At 39.8% G+C, this 21,068-nt stretch overlaps 1 protein-coding gene across 5 annotated transcripts in view; it reads left to right on the plus strand.

Moving 5' to 3' along the window:
* Positions 1-460: 460 nt before the first annotated feature.
* Positions 461-21,068, plus strand: part of CADM2 (cell adhesion molecule 2) — a 679,639-nt gene continuing 659,031 nt past the window's right edge. For 3 of the 5 annotated variants that reach the window (XM_071809845.1, XM_071809846.1, XM_065862764.2), the window contains exon 1: positions 463-1,025. Coding sequence is in view for 3 of the 5 variants with exons in the window: in XM_065862764.2 (XP_065718836.1) it covers positions 965-1,025 (61 nt within the window). In the remaining 2 variants the exon portion in view is untranslated. Of the gene's footprint in view, positions 1,026-21,068 lie in introns of all 5 variants that reach the window. The other 2 variants (XM_071809844.1, XM_065862763.2) reach the window with 2 other exon arrangements.

The raw sequence follows: 21,068 nt of genomic DNA on the forward strand, positions 1-21,068 counted from the left end.
GCGTGCGCCGACGGCCGCCACTTCAGGACTGGGTCTGGACAGCGCCCCGCCGCCCGCCCCCTCTCCCCCGTCGCTCACCGCCCATTGGTTGGAGAGCCGCAGCAGAGCCGGGTCTCCCCGCGATTGGCCCGAGCCGGCTGCCACTCAGTGGCGCAGGAGGTAGGGTCTGTCACATCCCTCGCGGCTGAAGGCTCGGAGAAACGCCCGTTTGTTTTGTAACCTGTCGCCTAGCGCCTCCTCTGTCACCGCCTCATTGGCAATCCGGCCGAACCAGGGGACTTTCTATTGGAAAGCCACCGATGCCAGTCACACACCCACCTGAGGGGGCGTGCCGTGTCGCTGGGGGTGTGGCCAACGAGGTGGCAGGGGCGTGCCCACGGTGCGGGGAGGGGCGGGGTGTGGCCGCGGGGGCGGGCAGAGGGGCGTGTCTCCCGGCTGAAGGGGCGGGGCGAGAGGCAGAGGCGGGGCGAGGCCAGGGGAGCCTCGCAAGCGGAGATTGCCCTTGTGTCTCGAGCCGGGAAGCGGCTGGGAGCGGAGTGGAGCAGCGCAGCCTCCCCGCGCGTCGCGGCGCCAGCGCAGCCGCCCCCGCCGCCTCCGCCCGCTAGCGGGACGGGACGGGACGGGACAGGAGAGGCGAGCAAGCGGACGGACGGACACGCCAGCAGGGGCAAGGGGAGCCAGTGGGGGCACTCGGCACCGCTCCGCGGGGGAACCTGAACCTGCCCAGCAGCGCCGGAGCCAGAAGAGAGAGCCATTCCCCCCCCTCCTCCCTCCCCAATCCGCCCCCGCGACCCTGGTCCTCCTCCTCCTCCTCACCCCACTGGATACAGCGAGGGAGACACTGCGGCGGAGGCGGCGGCGGCGGCGGCTCCTGCGGGGGGAAGGAAGCGCCCGGATAGCGGAGCGGCGGGAGGCTGCGGATCTGCGTGCCTGGCGCCCACCCAGCCCGAGGGGAGACCCCAGGATGCGGCTGAAGCCCGGCGCGCTCCTGCGCTTCTACAGCCTCTGCGGGATCCTCGTACAAGGTACCGCCTCCTCCCCACCCCTGCCCCGCACGCAGGGAGGGAGGGACCCCCGGGGGGGCACCGCTGCGGCCCGGGGCATCCCCGGCCCCGCTGCCCACCCCCGCCCCTCCCCCCCGCCGCTCGGCCTCCCCGCCACCCCACTCGTGACCCACTCTCCCCCTCGCCGCTCTACCGGCTCCCACCGCCTCCGCCGCCCTCTCTTCGCCGGGTGCCCCCAGCCTCCCGTGCGGGTAGCTCTATCCAGCGCTAAAGCGCCGCACGGTTGTTAACCCTTCCTGGCCTTCCCCCGTCAGCCTCTTCTCATCCTCGTTCGCCCTCCGCACATCTTCACCCCCCCAACCCGCCCGCCGCCGCCAGTCGCTTGCCAACCCCTGCAGCCATCCCTTCAACTCCCCGTCACCTCCCCGCTCGCACACCGCCAGCGTGCCCCCGAAAGTGCGAGTGCAACCGCAGCGTGTGCGCTGCTACAACATCCCGGGGAAACGTGCGGGCTCCAGCCGTGCCTCCCCGGAGGGGAGACGAAGGGTTGACGGGAGGGGGAGGAGAGGGGGCTCCATGCCTCGCTCGCGCCGCTGCCGGGAACGCGTGTCTGTAGGTGCGGTATAAAATATATACGCAGGGTAATCGGATGAGCCGGGAGTTCGGAAGCGGATCCCGGCACCATCCTGCTCCAGGCGGCTCATCCTGCAGCGAGTTTCCAGACTGGATGTGTTCCTGTCTCCCTCTCGCCAACCGCCGCCTTCTCGCCCGCCGCACCGCCGCTCCCCCTAATTAACGCTATCCGTCCAAGTCAGATGTAGCGGCCACCGCGGAGGGAAAACCGCCGCACGCTGCTACCATGCCGGTGACCGCCCGTCTGCCTGCGGGAGATCTTCCTCCAGACCTCTCCCGCTCGGAGGGAAGGAGAGCCAGCAGCCGAGCCCCCGGCACTGCGCTGCCGCCGGGAGTTTGCCCTCTCCGCGGCGGCGGGATGGCGGCGCAGTCCCCCCCCCATCCCCGCCGCTCTGCGGGGCCCGCGCGGGGTGGGGCGGGAGGGGGGAGATAACGGTCGGGCACAAGGGTGAGGGAAGGCGGTAACGGCAGCGGCGGCCCCGGCGGGCGATGTTGGGTGTAAACGGGGTCAGGGAACCACCGCGCAGCAACTTGCTGCCGAGCGACCGGTCCTCGGCGGCTGCGGGGGAACGGCGGGGCGTCTCTCTCCCATCCGCTCGTTCGGCGTGCCGCGTATGCCACTTTGAGAGGGAGAAGAGACGATTAAACTAAGTGACCTTGTGAGATTATTATTTTGTCTTTTTTTTTTTTTTTTTTTTTCTGCTTCTACCCCCTGTCGTTCCATTTCACGTCAAGTTTAATAAATTTCGCGTTTCCCCCGCCTGCGTCAAGTGTCGGGTGATCTCCGGGGGGAGTACCGCCTGGCAGCCCGTAGCGAGAGCAGAGGCAGCCGCTCGGCTGCCCAAAACACACGAGTCTCATCCGTCCGCCCCCTCAGTCCTTCGTCGGCCCGAAGCCTCCGAATGCCCCCGCTCCACCTCCCGAGCAAGTCACCGGTCTCTGAGAGGAGAATGAAGAGGAGGGGGAGTGCGCTTGGCAAGTGCAAAGGGCAGTTTCATCGGGCAGATTATTTGTATTCTTTACCGATGTTTGAGTTGCCCTGTACGTCACTGCACAAGGAGCTGCTGTGTTGGTGCTATACAAGATTATTTATTGGGGCATGTGTGGCGGGCTGCACCTGGGGGTTGGCTTCTTCTCTGCCTTTTACATTTCCCTGTGAATTGTCAATTCATTGCCCTGCAAAGGAGGCGGGGGGGTGGGGAGCGTCTGGACTGACTTTCTGTCACCAATAAAATCGGGGCTGCTGCTAGAGGGGGAGGATTTGATCTTTCCTAAGATGCAATCAGCTGCATTCAGTGCATCACAGTTTTGAGAGTAAACCAGTGATTAAAAACAGTGATGCCTTTCACAGCAGTTTAGGGAGTGTGCCAGGCAAAATGTCACTCTGTGAACTGCATTAGGTAAAAAACATGTTGCAAGAAAGGAGGTGTAATACAAATCTGACTGCGACCGTGTGAAAATAACCAGATTGGGCCTGTCCTTGCAGATGGGGAAAAGCGATGCTTAACATGCTACCCAGCTTGCCCTCCGTGTGTATAAAACATCTCCCTCTTTTCAGTTCCTCACACAATTATTTTTTCAACTGCTGATTAAAAATGTAGTTGGAAATACTTGGACTCTCTGTATACTGCACTTGCACAAAGTGCTGTTCCAGGAGGCACTTTTTCTGGGCACTTAAACAGACGGGGAGCAGGACATAAAGAACCTCTAACCCTTAGACAGGAGTGAGAGGAAACAATTTCTACTAAGCTTTTCTCCTAAGGTAAAAGAGAATAGAGAAGATGAGTAAATATTTTCTAGAAGACTATCCTGAATAGTGACTGTATCTAACAGAATACCGAATTGTTTTAGTCCACCTTATAGTGTTACTTTTGTCAATTTCTGCCATTTGTTTTGGCACAACTAGAAGAAACCATTACCATATTAGACAAAATTATTGTTGGCAGCTTTATACCTGCATTTAGAAGTAGTTTTTCTTGTTGGCCTGCTTTGCTTCCCCAAACTGTGTTGTCAAGTGGCCCAATGGATTTGTTGGATTCCCCTGATTTTCTGCTTATGGGCCGTGGGATACACAGGTATTTCGTCAGCTGTGTACATGAATAAGATCTTTGTTCTGAGGATATGAAGCACTTCTGGGTTTTAACTGAGGATAGTTCCTTTTTGTGAAATTGAAGCTAATTAAGTTTAAAGACAAGGTGACAAAGAGTCAAGCTGATGTGTATTTTGTATGGAAGTGTGCCTTTCTGGCATGATCTGTGGAGAGACTTGCTTAAGGAGTCTGTCCTGAGTATTGATGAAGCATCAGCTTCATCAGGAAAGAGGACATAGAATAATGCTTCTCAGCTTGTGTGTGGAATAGCATTAGCAGCAAGCAGTCCCTTCGTAAAGAAGGCAAATAAGAAGTAAAAGAGCGCAGTGTCAACTGCATGCTGTGAAAGGGGAGCAGTGGAAGTGGAAGAGGGAGTAATAACACATTGAGCTGAAAAGCGGTTTGTCAGCTGAGTTCGGGTATGATATTAGTCTGCTCTGCCCTCTCCAGTGTTTGCTGTGAAAATAGTAGGATCTCTGGTTGCTGTTGTTCTTAGCTTGTGCACTGTAATGATTCTGGAGTACTTACATGGTGTCCCAAGTGGTTAAATGGTTACGTATGTTTACAGTCACTCTTACATTTTTATTTCATTCCAGTCAATTTTTTCTGCCTCATGAATTTAGCCTTCCTTGGACAAAATTTAACAGTTTGAGGACAGCATATATTTAGAATAATTTAAGTACATCATCTGAGCTGGCTTTATGCAACCTGAAAAGTGAGTTCTTTATTGCGAAGGGTTATCACATGAGAGAATGTAACAGTAAAAATAGTTTTGTTGGATTTGTGGGATACCGATAGGGGTTAAAATTATCCTGGAATTGTAGCTGCTGTAGCCCCCTGCTGTGTGATAATGCAAATGGCACTTCATGCCTTAATGTGCTCTGCTTCTGAGAAGACACTGGATAATGCTGGATATGGGAGCAAATGGTCTCTTTCCAGTTCTCTGTCAACACCAAGCAAATCTTCTCAATATGGTTTCTTCAGGCACTTCAAATGCTCACAACCTGTTTACTAATGAAAATAATATAGAGACACACTAATTTGTCTAAATCTGTGATCAGTGATGCATCAAATCAGTGAAGACAGATAATTGCTTATGGGCGAGACTTTTTTTTTTCCCCATAAGCCCAGACCTGTTATAAGCAGAATTAAAAAAAAGGGCAAATGTCTACTTCTCAGATCATCTAAGCTGATTTAAGACAAAGTTGTCATATATGACTCAATATCTTGTGTATCTAGATTCTGCTTTGAATTTTCAGTGGCATTTCTGTTAGCGGAAACTTGGCAGCCCAATGCTGTATGCATAGGGATTGTCTTGACTGCTACATGTTGTTACGCTAATATGGCGTACAGCAAGTTGAAAGCATGTTGTAATTTTGCAAATTCTTTGTGGGTATAGGTAATTACAGAATAGAAGACAGTAGTTTTGATACAATCTTTATCTGGAATATTTTACACACAAGTTGCAATATAAAATGTATCACTCTGCTTGATGGTGACTGTCTTTAAATGACTTCAGTCAATCTAACCAAGGTTTGGTAGGCTTATTAACTGCTTAGTTCTCAGGTTAGTTCATATTTCATGAATTCCTTTGCTTGATTTTTTAATGTATTTTTATTGATAGTCGTCATATAACAGTCATGTTTAGTTTTAGAACATGAAGTGTCTAAAAAATTCAAATTCTCATTGATGACCTCGCATGACTTTCCTGAGGAATACATGAATCTGGATCAGTTACTCTCATAATATTTATCACTCTTAAACTCAAAATATTTATCAAGTTTCTATAATCAACAGTAAACAGTTTTGAAGTTTCTCACTGAAGAAGTAACTCCGTGGAAATGTTGATGAAGAGAGACACCTCCATTGAAACAAATATATTTTTCATGTCTACTTTCTTGTTAATTCTAATTTTTTTGTTTGTTTGTTTTTAATTTAAGAAATGCAAACCAGTGAATCTCCCTTTGCTTTTAAATTTACTTAGTTGTCAGTTACAGTTTCATTATATGTTACTATAAATATATTTAAGCCGTATTTTTTTATTATAGAAACCTTAGTTCTAATAATTAGCTTTCACATCACTCTGACTTGATCCTACTATTGACAAAATGTGTTGAATGTGATTAGCCTTTCCACCAAAGAATGAATCTTCTAATATTGTTGGGTAAATTCAATATTGGACTTTGAGGGCTGTATTTTTGGTTTTGTTTTTTTAAATGCATAACAAATGGTGATTAAGTAACTGGTAACAACTGCATGTGTGGTGAAGACATTGACATGGACATCAGATATTTGTCAAGAGAATAGCAGCAAAGCCAGAGTGTGGCTGACTGTGTTAAAACAATGATTACCTCTTCATTTCATATTTAAAACTAGAAATAGAAGATGCTGTCATTGTCCTCTTAATGCCTTCTCCAAGATAAAGAAGGAATAGTTCAATTTTGGTTTAAAATGTCAGTCTGATGACAGGCTAATTCTGTTACACACTCTCAAAACAATGGAGGGTCTTCTCCAGAGAGAATGCCACTGATACGCTTTTTAAAATGCACGTTCCAAAACAAAAGTAAAATGATAAAACTATTAGACATGGTTTAATACGTGTCTCCTCTGGGTTTACATCAATATTAAGTATGATCTTAATGAGTATATTGCTTCTTCCCAAGGAGTTTTTGAGGTGTGTTTAAAAGGAACAAAGGTAAATACCAAATTCCAGTGACCAGGAGTAACTTGTAAAATAATGATTTCTATCAGGAAACTGCCCTTGAACATCTTCTGTTTCTACAAAATGGAAACATTTTGAAATAATTGAGTATTTTGAAAAATGAAAATGGGTGCTTTTGCAAAGATTCTTAATGTCGCTTTTTTTTTTTTTTAGTGAACTTATTTCAAGATTGTTTCCCTTCATTTTATAAATGAAAATTCAAAGCAAAGTCCAAATGTTTACAATTTCTTTTATGTTAATGTACAATAAGTTCAGGCTGTGTGCTTTAAATGTCAATACATAGGACGCTATCATGATAGCATTTTAAGGGGTAAAGAGGAAGAAGCAGAAAACATTTATTTCATTGACAAAACAGAGTTCTAACACTGGAGGCTGTGTATTGCATCTTCCAGTGCTATCTTTTAATACTAATGTTTTGTGTGTAGGACTTTCTAACATGGAGAACTTGGAATAGGCAAAAAGGATTCAGTGAAGAATGTAGGTAGTTATTTTAATTGTATATGGACTGGAAGACTCCGTGTTTCTTCCTTTAGCAATATCTGCCTACATCCTATATCTTTCCCCTAATACCTGTAAATGTGAAAATAAAATCATACTCACATCCTTTGCCATCCTTTCATTTACAAAACTGAGATCTTGAGATGTGTCTAAGCCTTTCAGGAGTGTTTTTTCTGTCTGACAAGTTTAAGATTTTTAAGGGGAAGATCATTTCTTCTTAACTATGAGTTGTGTTGTATTTATTGCTAGCTAGTATAATCAAGTGGCTCTTGGAGACTGTGAATGCTTTCATAGCTCCCACATTTTAAGTAGCAGCAAATCACTGTTAATATAGTTTTACGTTACTATAAATTCATAAATTTAATTCCTTTCCATTTTGTAATACTCAATTAAGGATTCTCCTTTTTTTTCGTACGTAGCTGTTAAAGAATATTAACTGTCCATGGGCAGCTGCTCCTCAGTTTTAGGAAAATTATTAGTATATAGTCTGCATTTCTCAATTTGAATGCCTAAAGCTCTTTCAGAGCTGAAGTTCTCTCTCTCTGCGTGTGTATACTTATATATGAAGTTTTGTTCTTGTAGAGATGTATTACAGAACCACTCTCCAGCTTAGTTTTTGGTCTGTGCATGGAGTTGGCAAGGTTTAGATTATTTGTAAAAGAGTGCATATTGTTATATAAGCAGTCTAGTGGTTATCTGCATAGCTTTGATATTCCCTCTATTGTCATCTTTCTGTAAACAGTTTGTTGACTACCTGTGTTTTTCTTTGTTGGATGGGAAAGAGTGCGAGAGAGACAGCTTTCTTATGTTAGAAGTGAAAATATTCTGGTTATATTTTAAACTTCTTATATAACACAATATTAATCAAACAATGATTCTAATAATGGCAACTCAATTGCCAAATGTTAGCTAAAGTAACCTGAGTATGCTATCACATGCAAACATAGTTTGTGACCATGTATGAAAATACAGTTACGCCTTTCTGTGTATCATCAATGTATAATGCATTGTATTATTGCCGCTTCTTCTGGCAGAAGCTGTTTGGCCATCACAGCTATACTGACCCGTCTGTCTGTGTCTTAAAAACTCTGCCTTTTCAAAGTTCAACATTGGGAACTCCACAACTGCAACTGACTGACAGATCTGAAGAGAAAAAGAGCAAATTACTTCACAGGAGCAGTTGTAGTAGGCACTTTGGTATTTTCCATTTGTTGCGATATTTATCCCAAACTGACCTACATCTGCTGGATTATCAGTGTAACTTGACCTGCTTTTATTCCTGCTATGGTATAAGGCATGTGAAATGTCCTGTTCACTGAAGTAAGCATTGCAGTTTCCTCTTAACTTTACTTTTTTTTTTAACTTTTCTATTGCACTTGCAGATTTCTAATAATGTTATTGATGCTTCCAGGCTTTTATAGTGTATCCCTTTAATACTAAGAAAAATAGGTGAGATTTGGACTAATATGGAGAAAGCTATAAGTACCATCTTGTTTAATGATAATTTTCATTAATGAAAAGTGATGTTTCTACAGTATAAAGGGAATCCTCTCAATTTTAAATTAAAACCAATTGTAACAAAGTTAGCAACAGCCAACATGAAGGAGCTTTTCAGAGCTTAAATAACTAGTCAGAAAATTACTAGGACATTATATACTAAAAGAGATTGCATCTCATCTTAGCAGTGCATTAGCTTTATATTCTGTGCTTTCTCTAAGAGCTGAAGTCCTGAATCTGACATGTTACAGTTCTAGAACATATTTTGACTGCTGCTTACGCAAATAAAATCAAGATGATGAGTATTTGAAGACAAGTAGTGTATAAATAAGTACGGGCTAGCACCTTGACTATTTGCTCAGCTTCTTCAGAAGATTCTCTTTGACTTACTTTGATTTTTTTTTTTTTTTTTGTCAAGTATTTGGCATATCTCTCCTCACTAAATGTAAAATATATGGGTTACAAACTGCTGGTTAATACTTCTTTTTGAAATGTAAAATGCAAAATGGATGCCATTCTTAGAGTGAACAGCCACCTTCACTCCTTAAAGAAAGGTCCAGAGCTCTCATGTCAGTATTTTCCCCTTAAAATAAGTTTGAACTTTAGAATTGGATTAGACTAAAACTAAACTGTTTTCTCTTTCCTCAATCATTTTTGTTTTGCCAATTATAGCTCATTATTGCTTTACTGTGTTCTGAATGATGAACTTTGGAGGTGGGGAAGGCAGGTAGTCAATAGAAATATATAGATAATTTGTTTTTTATTTATGGTAGATAAAAATCTCAGTGTCTTATATACTTATTAATGACATGTTCACATATGTTTAACACACAAGACTAATGTAATTTCAAAATAGCTTGGAACATAAGATTATTTTAAGTGAATAGACTTTTATCTATTTTGTGTAAACAATACTTGAGGGACATGTCATTTAAAATAAGGTGATTGCAGAATTTCCCAAACTGTTTTTGGATTTTGAGAAAAATAATTATATCAGATTTTGTACAGATTTGCTTTTGTGTGTTAGAAAAGCAAATGATACTTCTGTTCTACAAAACCACAATTTTGTCCTAGTCTGATATGAAATGGAGTAACAGGAAATCTGGATAAAGAAGGCAGGGGTATTCTTAATTTACTGTGACATCTGTATTGCAGGATTTGGAAGTGCAGATGCTTTTAATGTTCATTAGATTATGCCTATTGCAAAATGAAATACATGTAATTCTCAACAGGAAAACAGAATCCAGTAGTCTATATCATTTAAAGTGAACAAATGAAAATTTGCTGTTTAATGAATTGTTAATATCATAGGCTTTTTGTCTTACAACTGATCACTAAAAATGCTTGTCATTTGAACAACTTCTAGAAAGGAAATAACTTCAGAAAGAAATTTCAAAATTGATGACTAACTGGTCATGGAAAAATGCAGAGTGATCTCCCTGCAGGTCTTGTCTGCCTGGGATACCTGTCAAGGAAACGAAACTGTTTCTTCTCTTTGTCACTGCGAGGCTTGAAGTGGGGAAACAGCAATAGCCCTGCTTTGCATGCATGAAGGGATTCCCCTTCTTAAGACAGTCAGGATAAAGGCCTCAAATTTGGATCCTATATAATCTGTTTACATTGATGTGTCAACTTTGCAACAAGTGAGCTGTGGCACGCCAACACCTTAGTGGCTTTCATGAATGATGCCTAGGTAAGTAGGTAGATGGTGGACAGGGAATGAGGCAACTGATTTTCTCTATGACTAAAACATCCCCTCCAGAGTTATCACAGAAGCCTGTGCTGTGAAAGACCCAAACACATAGGGAGATTAGGCTGGAACAAAACACTCAATGACTTCAGGTTTGCAGGATCCAGCATACCTTTTCATCTTTCTCCTGCTATGCCTCTCCACCTCTTCCTTCCCCCAGGAAATGAAATGCAGCAGGTGAAGGGTTTAGGGCAAGTGTGTTCTGTGGAAGTTATGAGAGGACATCTTCCTCTCTGCCTTGTAGGAGGAGATACCTGGGAGGGATGTGATAGGAAGTGTAGATTTATTTACTTATTAGTTATTATTGTTTTCTTTTATTCCCCCTATTTCTCTCTACCTACATCAAATGTGCACTAACAGAAGCGAGGAGGGGGGACAGTGGGTGTCAGTTCCTGGCACCAGGACCTGAGTCCTACCAGGGGCATCAAGTTGCAGAAGCTTTTTGGTGAGGTAGTAGTCATAAGACTCTAGTTTGTTTTGTCTGTTAAGAGCTTGATTTTTTGCACCAGTACAGCATGGAAGGCTTACAGACATAGGTAAGAAGGGTCAAATGTGAGAAGTGAAAATACTTCAAAAGCTACCGTATGAAAACCAGCAATTTAGATTAACTTCAGCTTATTGATGCAAATGTGCTACATGATATCATTTCAATGTAGCTACATTTTATTTTCCTTGTTCTAAGTTAGATAAATCAATTATTTGATTGGAACATTTTGTTCAAATGCAGATAAGGCACTTTGTAGGTTCAGTTAACTCCTATTTTCTCTATAATGTTACAAGTCATGCCATCGCAATGTGAAATGCAGTACTATCCAGATTAGTAACAGTGTCCATGTCACTTGTGCTTTATTTCAATCAAGAGACTTACAGAAAATATCTGGTGCCATGTATATTAGTGTAAGAAATTAGAGTTGACTGATGAATATCAATGTCAAAACAGAAGATGTCTTTAGAAAAAAAGTTCCACTGCTATTATGGCCTGTTGCTGCGAATGAGATCTTAGAAAATCCAGCATGTCTATAAAAATAGATTGATGATTCTGCATGTGTATCTGTGTGCTTATCAAACTGAGACAGAGGCAGCTATGCTTGTAAAACTTGGTTAAGATGTCTGCGTGGTAGGAGTAGGGGGCTTCTTAGGTGCTGCTGTGTCAAGGTAAAATTCCAGGCTGTTCAAATACACATCTCCCATTCTCTAGCAGGGAAATTCTTTACATGAAAACTTCTGGTTGAATTAGCAGCTAAAATATCCACCCTGTTTCTGAGAGGTTTCTACCATTTGCAGAGTAGAAAAGAAAGCTTGCATGAACTATAATTTTTAAACCTGTTACTGAGGCTCTTGTGATATCTGTATCAAGAATCTATTTTTCACATCTGGAACATATACACATACTTTAACGTGTCAGGGCAATCAATACAGATAGAATGTTTTGGTTAAATTAGCGAAATGGTCCGGCAAGTGATATTAGGGATGGATGAGCAATCCATTCAGTTTTTATGGTGCTTCAGAACAATATTTGTATGATTACAAGTCTCTAGCATTCTTGCATATGCATTTTTTTCTTCACAGAATACACTTGTAAAGTATCTACATCAGTTGCTTTAATAACTTCTGACAAACTTGTTAGTATTGTTTCCTATGGAAATGTGACAGATTTATTTGCAGAATACACAAGCATATGTGAATATAGATTGCAAAAATAAATAAATGGATGATAATATTTGAAAACTTTTAAATAGAGAACTAGGTGGTGCTGTTCTTTCATCTTTGTAGCTTAGCCGAGTTCTTAAGTGTGGACTGAGAACACCAGACTACTACTTTTCAAACACTCTTAAATGTTTGAAGAAGTTATAGCTTCTGACTTCATTGAGAATGCTACTTTAAAAATTAATGACTGTACAACACTTTCTATTTTATGTAGAAGAACTTTGACATCCAACAAATGGTTTAGTTTTATTCAGCATGGTGATATACTACCTTTTAATCTCAGTTTAAATTACTTAAGAGTGAATTCTAATATTTTTTTAACTCTTTTCTTCGCTCTATATTCAGGATCATTTGGTCAGATCAGTTTAGCATGATTAGATGCATGAACCTTTGAATCCTTTTCCATTGTTGGTTTAATCATTAATAATAGCTGGAAGAAATTTGTTGTAACTGTGCAGTAGCAGTATATAAACCACAGTTAATTAAGCACAAAAATCAATTTATTAAATTTTCTTCCATTTACAAAAAATAAAAAGTTTTACAAAGTTTTAATCACTGTCTTGTCTCAATGACATTAATGTTGTAATAAGAAATAGTGAAACTATGCTATAATGAAGTGCCTGGAATCTAACAGATTTGTTATATCAGTGGTCAGTGTTACCACAGAACAATACATATCTAATTAGAATCCAACTTCAGTCTGTAACACTTTGGTAGAGAATGCCTCTCATTGACCACTGGTTAAACATAAATTTTGAAAGAATAGATGGAAGATAAAGAAATAAGGGGAAAATGTACTTCTGTACTGAAAGGGATGAAAACTACTCTAACTAGGTCAAACTTAAGTCTTTAAGTAAATAATTACTTATTAAAAAAAAAAAAAACAAACTGTAGCTGCTAATAGTCACAAATGGGAGAGCGCAAAACCACTTTTTGCAGTTGCTCTTCCCTGTTCCTTCTGAAGTGCTGTAATATGGAGATTAATCTTAAGCAGTAAGTTTGGTTTGTACTTTTTGATTGTTCATGAGTGAACACAGAATGCTTTTACTTGACTCAGATTAGAGATTGTCTAAAATATACAAACAATGCCCATAATATTGCAAATTAATATCTACCCAGTTAAAAGCAATGATTCATTTTATGTTGCTTTTTTGTAAGATTTTGGTGTCATAACTGTAGTGATTATTGTCCCAGTGTTTGAAAAATATTGAATCATGTTTTGATTTATTTTTGGAAACTGGAGAGAAACCCAAACCAACTCTACTTGACAAAGATATAGTTTTAAAAAATCCCTTTTCATTCCTGACAATCAAGTATTTTTGGCATTCGAACAAAAGGCACATTTGAGTAGTATACTGCATGTGTTAATAGACTTCGTAGAAAGTTTTTGGTGTGTACCTTTAAAAGCTATTAATAAAAACTCGCTGCCATAGTTATTTCAGTGCCTAGCACTTACTGATTTCAGAATTGTATATCAGAGATAGAGGTTCAATTTGCATGGGTTAGCAGACTATTTATCTTTAAAAGAGGTGTGCTAATAGATTGCACATTGCTAACTGTAATTTGTACAAGTATGTAAAAGATTTCTGAATGCATCTTATAAATGGAATATTATTAAACTTGTTATCTTAAGGAGTTTCTGCTTTCTCCCACAACTTGCAGTTTTGCTTGTGGATTAACACATACTCATGAATATTTGAAGTACTGCATTTTTGCAGTATTTTGCTTGTTTCCAGGAAAGTGTGGGACCCCTGAATCAAGCCCTTCGATATGCAAATGTCTTCCTGAATAAGTATTTGGCTGGACAGAGAGAATTTATTTCAAATAGTTACTTCTTTTCAATTCCTCTGATTCAAAACAAATAAAATAAACAGTTTGTATACTGTATTCTTGAGAGGCCTTTGTTGTCAATAAATAAATGAAGAACCACTTCAAAGTCTTCCTGTACCAAGCCACTCCTGTCTAAACAGCTAAGTATGAACACATGAAGGAATGAAGTGTTAGAGTTAGAGCTACTGGTGTTTTACTGAGAGATTTTTTTAAGTTACAGACACTACTGAAGAACCTAATTTAAGGCAGTTGCCCTGGAAGTGCCTTGTGATTTCTAAACCATTCAAAAATATTTTTTTAGAAAATGGATGTTAGTTGATCCTCAAATCTGAGGGAGAGAGAGGGTTATTATTATTTCAAACCAGAGCAAAGAAGACATAAAGCTGATTTTCTTTATCACGTGTTCTGTGTAGATCCTGTGAAACACAATAATTCCACAAGCATCAGTAAAGCTCAGGGTTTCTTTCTGAGTACTTTACAGTCACGCTTTTTTTTTGTTTTCTCTTTTTTTCTTTTTTTTTTTTTTTTTTTGTTCTTTTTCCCCTGAATATTACCAGTATGAGGAGATATCTGAACTAGGTACTGAGTTTTAGGTAACTTTTCTATTTGAAATTATTGAGATTAGTACTGTAGCTGTGGGGTTATTTTGTTTCTTTTTTTCCCCTTAGCTAATATTTCAATGAATAATTTATGCATGAAGGGCAAGATAATACCATATATAAGGTTACTTTTCTAATCTAAAAAGATACTACAATGTAAGGAATCCATAAAATATTTTGCATTTTTATTTGTGGGAAAATGATTTTTTTTTTCTTCATCCTTTTTTGGTTTTCAAGTTCTCTTCTGCTTCATATTGTATTTTCAGCTTTTATTGCCGTTTAATCTGCTCTGTCATCTCTTCTTCCTGCATTGCCTAGGTTTTTAGGGTTTTTGTTCCTATGTCAGTGTGCTGACACAAGACTTCTACATTTTCAATGTATTAAATCAGTTGAAGAAGACGAAGTCTGAATAAACAGGCAATTATCATCAGTCTCAAGCCAAAACATAAGAATCTCACTCTCATCTGAAACTTCAACCCAGGTTGTTCTTATGTCAGACGTAAGACAAAGTAAAGGTTTGTGGGATTTTTATTTTTATTATTTAGTTTTTTTTAAGCTTGTTTGGCTTTGGGTAGGAAGATAACACTAAACATTAATGTCTAATTTAGTAAAAAAGACAACCAAGAACATCGTAACTTCAATTGTACCTGTGGAAGAGATACAGGTTGTTAGAAGGGTCCCATAGAGAATTACCTTGTTTTTCATAACAATATATCCCTTTTGTTGTGGCTGTACCACTTTAAGTTCTTAGATACTTTCTCTTGATGTTTGCAGAGATTTTAATTTTCTTTTCATAATTTTTCAGTTTCCACAGTTACAGTAACTGTTTACTCGCAAATGTTCAATATAACTTCAGTAGAGAATTTGACTTCAGTTTGTTTCTTCAGTACACCCTTAGACAACTCATACTTCAGAGTTCAGATTAAAATTAAACAATGTACATATGAGAATTTAAACTCAATGGAAAAAAAAAACCAACCTGAAATCTTTCTGCCAAATATGTGATTTAAAAGAAGTATTTCATATTTAGAGTAACCTGGGTACTTTCTCCTTTTCTCTGATAATGGGATCTCAGAACCTTTGGGTTTCACTTTTTCAACCATGGTCCATCAATTCTAATTAAATTGAGCTCTAAGGCTGTGCAGGCTTATGATAATGATACAAATGTTTTTCTGAGAGTTGTTTCCCAGTATTTGTCATGATTAATTCCTCATGAAAGCCTCTACCTGTGCATAACACTGCCAACATAAGGAAATTAAATGGAAAGTACAAGATAGACACAGAATTGTGTTTGTGTACATCTGTCTATATCAAAACTGAAAATGAATGATCAAGATGATAGGGCAATTATTGCGTGTTATCTGATGAACCTAATTTGATTACTTAGTTGATTGTATGTAAATATTCCCAATATCTAGGACACAAGTTGTTTGGAGTTTTTTCCAAGCCACCCCATACCCTTTCCCCACCACTGAAGAGTTCTAAGTGCATATAAAACTTGGCAAGAAACACTTAAAAAATAAACAAAATTCTAAAATCCAACTCTTCTGCCATGAATCCAGTTATCTAAAGTAAATCAAACATGATTGTATCTTTTCAATGGTGAGGGACTGTATTATTTTCAATTCTGTTTATTTTCCTTGTGAAACACATAAGCATTGGTATCAATGCTCAGATAAAATCAAGATTTTGTTACTGCAATGGAATTACTTGTGTGTTGTCTATAATTTTTTGCAATTGCAGTTTGAATTGTAGGTATCATCCATGTGCGTGCTGTATACCTGTTTCTGAAAATTCCAAGATGCTGTCACAGTATGTGATAAATCCTTCAGTCACACAAGAGTGTTGGTCTTTTTTTTCAACTTGCCAAGCACACAAACTATATATCTTAAGTAATTGTTGTATAGAAATGTCATACATGTAATGGGATCATTTTATCTATGCTCATTTGTCAGCACCTGCATCCCAGAATGAACATGTTAAATAAGAACTAGTATTTCGCAGTTTGCATTTGTGCATTTTCTGATGACCCCAGCAAATCAAAACCTCTTCTTCCACCCCGCCAAAAAAAAAATCTGTTGAGATTGTGCAAATACTAAGATATGTTGAGTAAAATGATATAATATATGAAGCTTTTAACCACCTAAAATGTTGGCTAAACAGTGACTATTGGTCCTTTAAATGTTTTGTCTTATTGCTGAGTCTGCTGGCAAGTATTTTTTAACATTTTCATTTTTGGAGCTTTCTCATCACAATATACAAGAAAAAGTATTAAGCAAAGCACAGTTCTTTATTCTGCAGTGACTCTTGTATTGAGCCTGTCTTATTCTACAATTAATGTATCTGCTGAGTAGTTTAAGTTCACCAGCTTATAGCATATCTAGGTTATAAGGCTGAAAGCAGACATCTCCAAACAAGTCTGGGAACTAGAAACATCATGGGGCTGTGGCTGAGCTGATTAGCCTTGTGTAGTTCATTTCAATACACTTTTTTTTTTTTTTCTTACTCTTGGGGTTGCAAACACATACATTTAACTTTCTATTAGTACATGTCCCTGCTCAGCAAAAATATTTAGTATCAAATTTTACTATCACTGTACTAAACCAGATCTAGACATTAGTCTTAGTTTCTAATTATAATATTTTTCATAATATAAAGTGATGCATCAAAATGTTAAAAACACATATTGAAATTCAGAGTTTTGATGGAGATGTAGGCCAGCTTCCAAAAGTGCAGTACCCATTGTGGTCGGTGGAATTTCATGTGCAGAACTTCAAAGAGTCACACAGAATCACACAGAATCACAGAATGATAGGGATTGGAAGGTTGTTTCTCTAGTATTTAACAAAGATAAGTGATGTATAGTCTGCATGTGTTGAATATTCATGCTTTAATAAACTTTGTCTTTTTCATCAGTTGATTTGCACTGCATTCAAAGCTAATAAATTAAGAGTCTGTGCATGAGTTATGTTCTGATGAGAGAGAATGGGCAAAACTAAAGATAAATGCAACAACTGAAGTGGTCTGGAAGTGAAAAGTAAAAACCTCTCCTGAAAATGTTTATTTTTCCTCTCTGTGAATAAAAGTAATTTCAAAAAGATGTACTGTTTGTTTTCAAGTGTTGATGCCAATACAACTGAATTATGGAAGACCTGTTACGAACTAGTTGAATACAAAGTTAAGTTGTTCCAGGTCATCGTGGATCACCTGGTTAATGCTGGATGTGGAAGGCTGTGCTACATTATAGCCTTTGTCCTTCTTTTATGAAACAGATGTTCTCATTGAAGAGACATAATCCATTTCTATGAAATGTGTGGATGTCAGCTTGCCATTCTTTAGATGTAATCATTTTAGTTAATTTCTGTTAAATTATTGTTTTGTAACTGCAGGAGTTCATATGTTTAAGTTATGTTAAAGTTGTTCAGATAAGCTGAAAAAATGGAAACAAAAGTGTCCAATATAAATATTTTCAGTACTTTTAAGCTTTTAATTTGTTTTGCGAGCATTACTAACTCTAAAAAGGGTAGTTTGAAATGGTAACAAACATAACTGTTAGTGTGACCTGTTTTCACACAAACAACCTAAAGTTTACAACACCAGGAAGTCACTTGGAATGCCTCTAGTTTTGCACTGTATTTGTCTTAATAATTGTTTTCTTTCTTTGAGATTTTGTTGTTAAGCAGGCAATAATTCTCCTATAAAAGATTAGGCTATTTACTAGCAAGGTTAAAAGGTGATACTTCTAATAAAATATGATAGAATAAAATTTATGATATATTTGAAGTATGTCCACTAAATTTTCAGTGGCAGACGTATCACTTTTATTATCGTCTTCCTTAGACTCACATGAGGAGAGCTGCCAAACCAGATCTTCTGATTGTACCTTGCTAATACTGAAGCTTAAAGACTAATCTTGCTAATCTAAAGACCTGAGTGTGCACATATGCATGCAGTAAGCATCTGGAGAGAAGGATAAGATTTGCAAGGCCAGAAGACACCGATGTAGTCATGTGGAAGAGGTTTCAGATTAAATCCAAACTTGGATCCTTTTGTTTCTCCTGGACAGTACTGGTCTCAGCAGCTAGCAACAAGCTATAGTTAGTTGAGCTTGACATGAGTATCCCATTTGAACACTGCTTCCCTGATCCTTGTGAGATAAGGGCATTTTTCCCCTTTAAAATGAAAGTAAGAATCTTCTGTTCTAATGTTGACTCACTATGATCTAACCCCCTAAACCACCAGATCAGGTTCTTCTTAAACAGGATTCAAAGAATTAGGGAGCTGCTAAAGGGAGACCTTATCACTCTCTACAACTCCCTGAAAGGAGGTTGTAGTATGGAGGGTGTTGGTCTCTTCTCCTCAGTAGCAAGTGATCACAGAATCACAGAATCACAGAATTGGCTAGGTTGGAAAAGACCTCAGAGATCATCAAGTCCAACCCTTGGTCCAACTTCAGCCCATTTACTAGATCATGGCACTAAGAGCCATGTCCAATCTCAGTTTAAAAACCTCCAGGGACGGTGAGTCCACCACCTCCCTAGGCAGGCCATTCCAATGCCTGATCACTCTTTCCGTAAAGAACTTCTTCCTAATATCCAGCCTAAACTTCCCCTGGCAGAGTTTAAGCCCATGTCCCCTTGTCCTATTGCTAACTGCCTGGGAGAAGAGACCAGTTCCCACCTGACTATAACTTCCCTTCAGGTAGTTATAGAGAGCAATGAGGTCACCTCTAAGCCTCCTCCTCTCCAGGCTGAACAACCCCAGCTCCCTCAGCCTCTCACCATAGGTCATGTGCTCAAGTCCCTTCACCAGTCTTGTTGCTCTTCTCTGGACCCGCTCCAGCACCTCAATATCCCTCCTGAACTGAGGGGCCCAGAACTGAACACAATACTCCAGGTGTGGCCTCACCAATGCAGAGTACAGGGGAAGGATCACTTCCCTTGTCCTGCTGACCACACTATTTTTGATACAAGACAGGATACCATTGGCCTTCTTGGCCACCTGGGCACACTGTTGGCTCATGTTGAGCTTGCTGTCAATCAGTACCCCCAGGTCCCTTTCTGTCTGGCTGCTCTCCAGCCCGACGTCCTAGAAGAATTTGTAAGATCTTATGAGAGAAAAATATTTTTGTTCGTATTTTCTCTTTTCATGTAGCTGGAAATTTGACAATGGAGTGTCTCACACAGTCTGAGTTATAGTGTGGCTTTCATCTGTGGTCCAGGAATGCCCTGTCACAAAACTGTTAGTGATAAAGTCCTACTCTTGTAACTTTTGTTCAACTACTCTAATTTTGACATTGAACGTGAATATTTCCTGCACCTTATACTGTTACTTCACTTGTCTTGGACAGCACCTTGTCTTGTAAGACCTTCTTTTTGCTTTATGGCAAAATACCTGATGGCTTTAGGTTTTTGAAGAATGGCTTTGTATGTATATTGCAGTTCTCATTGACCATCTAGCCAAAGCATCTCCTATCCCCACCTTCCTAAATAGTGCTAGGTACAAGGAGTGGATGTGGATTCTTTCAGAGGTGTTTTGTTTGTTTGTTTTGTCTGTGGATTCCCTTACCAAAGTCTTAACTACGTTGCCTTTTTAGTCAGGAAGTGGTAAATTTGGAGAGGTGGTACTTAAGGTAACTAAGCTGCTGATTGTGCTTGCACAATTTAGAACTTTAGGAACTTTAGAAACTTTAGAATATGGCAGAAGATTTATTCATTCCCAACTCTTACACCACCTTAACAATGCTCAACTGAACATGTTGGTGTTTCTTATGACTACTTCTCTGTCGCCAAGGAGAGATTTGGGAGAAATACTGAGGTAGCAAGCAGGCGAACAAGAAGATATGACTAAACATCTGTCCCTCTACTGATCACTACAAACACTGGCAAATAATTGAAAATTTGAGGATAGTTAGCAAAAAAAAAGGAGATGGGGAAAAAAGTAAATAACAAAGGAGTAATAGATCTGGTCAATGTTTCATAGCTTAGGTTTGATTGAATGGCATTTTTGTCTATGCCAACAAATTCCAAATCTCCAGGAAATTGTTTAGGTAGAGACAGGCACAACTTTATTGACTTTGGAAATGAAGTTTGAGCATGGAAAAAGCCCAAGTAGAGTACTATAAAAGAGGAATATTGGATCCATAGCATATTTATTTAGTACTGCAAATGTAAATATATTTTTGGTACTTGCTGTTGTTTCTTGGCCAGATCACAGACCAAGGCCTGAAACAGGTGAACATATCCTGATGCTCAGCTTGCTCCTATTCCTTGGTAGCTGCATTCATTTGATAATGTAAGCTATTATGGTGAGTTAAGAAACAGGAAAATGCAGAGTTCTGAAATGGTGTGTGGAAAGAAGAAAAGAAGTAATGTACAACAATATGGCAGAAGGGAGATACATGGAACATGATTTGAGGCATGAAGTGGGGAGTGCCTGCTGTAAGATATAGGAAAATAACAGAAGCAGTTTCAAATGGAAAAGAAATGCAAAGCTCCCTGCTATCCCTGCTATGTGTATGTAGTTTGGCTTCAATACACAGTTTGGTTATGACCAAATTGAAACTTAAAAATGTTTTTAAAGTTCTTAGTTGGAATTAAGAAATTATGTGTTTTGCACAAGTTTCTGCTTCATATAATTTCTGTAATAAAAGAATAAAATATTATTTCAGGTGAAACATTAAATATCAATGTGTGGTTATCAATTTTTTTTTTTTTATTTGTGCAAGTTGTTGCTTTTG

The sequence above is a fragment of the Patagioenas fasciata genome, chromosome 1 (assembly GCF_037038585.1).
Source record: "Patagioenas fasciata isolate bPatFas1 chromosome 1, bPatFas1.hap1, whole genome shotgun sequence".
Lineage (NCBI taxonomy): Eukaryota > Metazoa > Chordata > Aves > Columbiformes > Columbidae > Patagioenas > Patagioenas fasciata.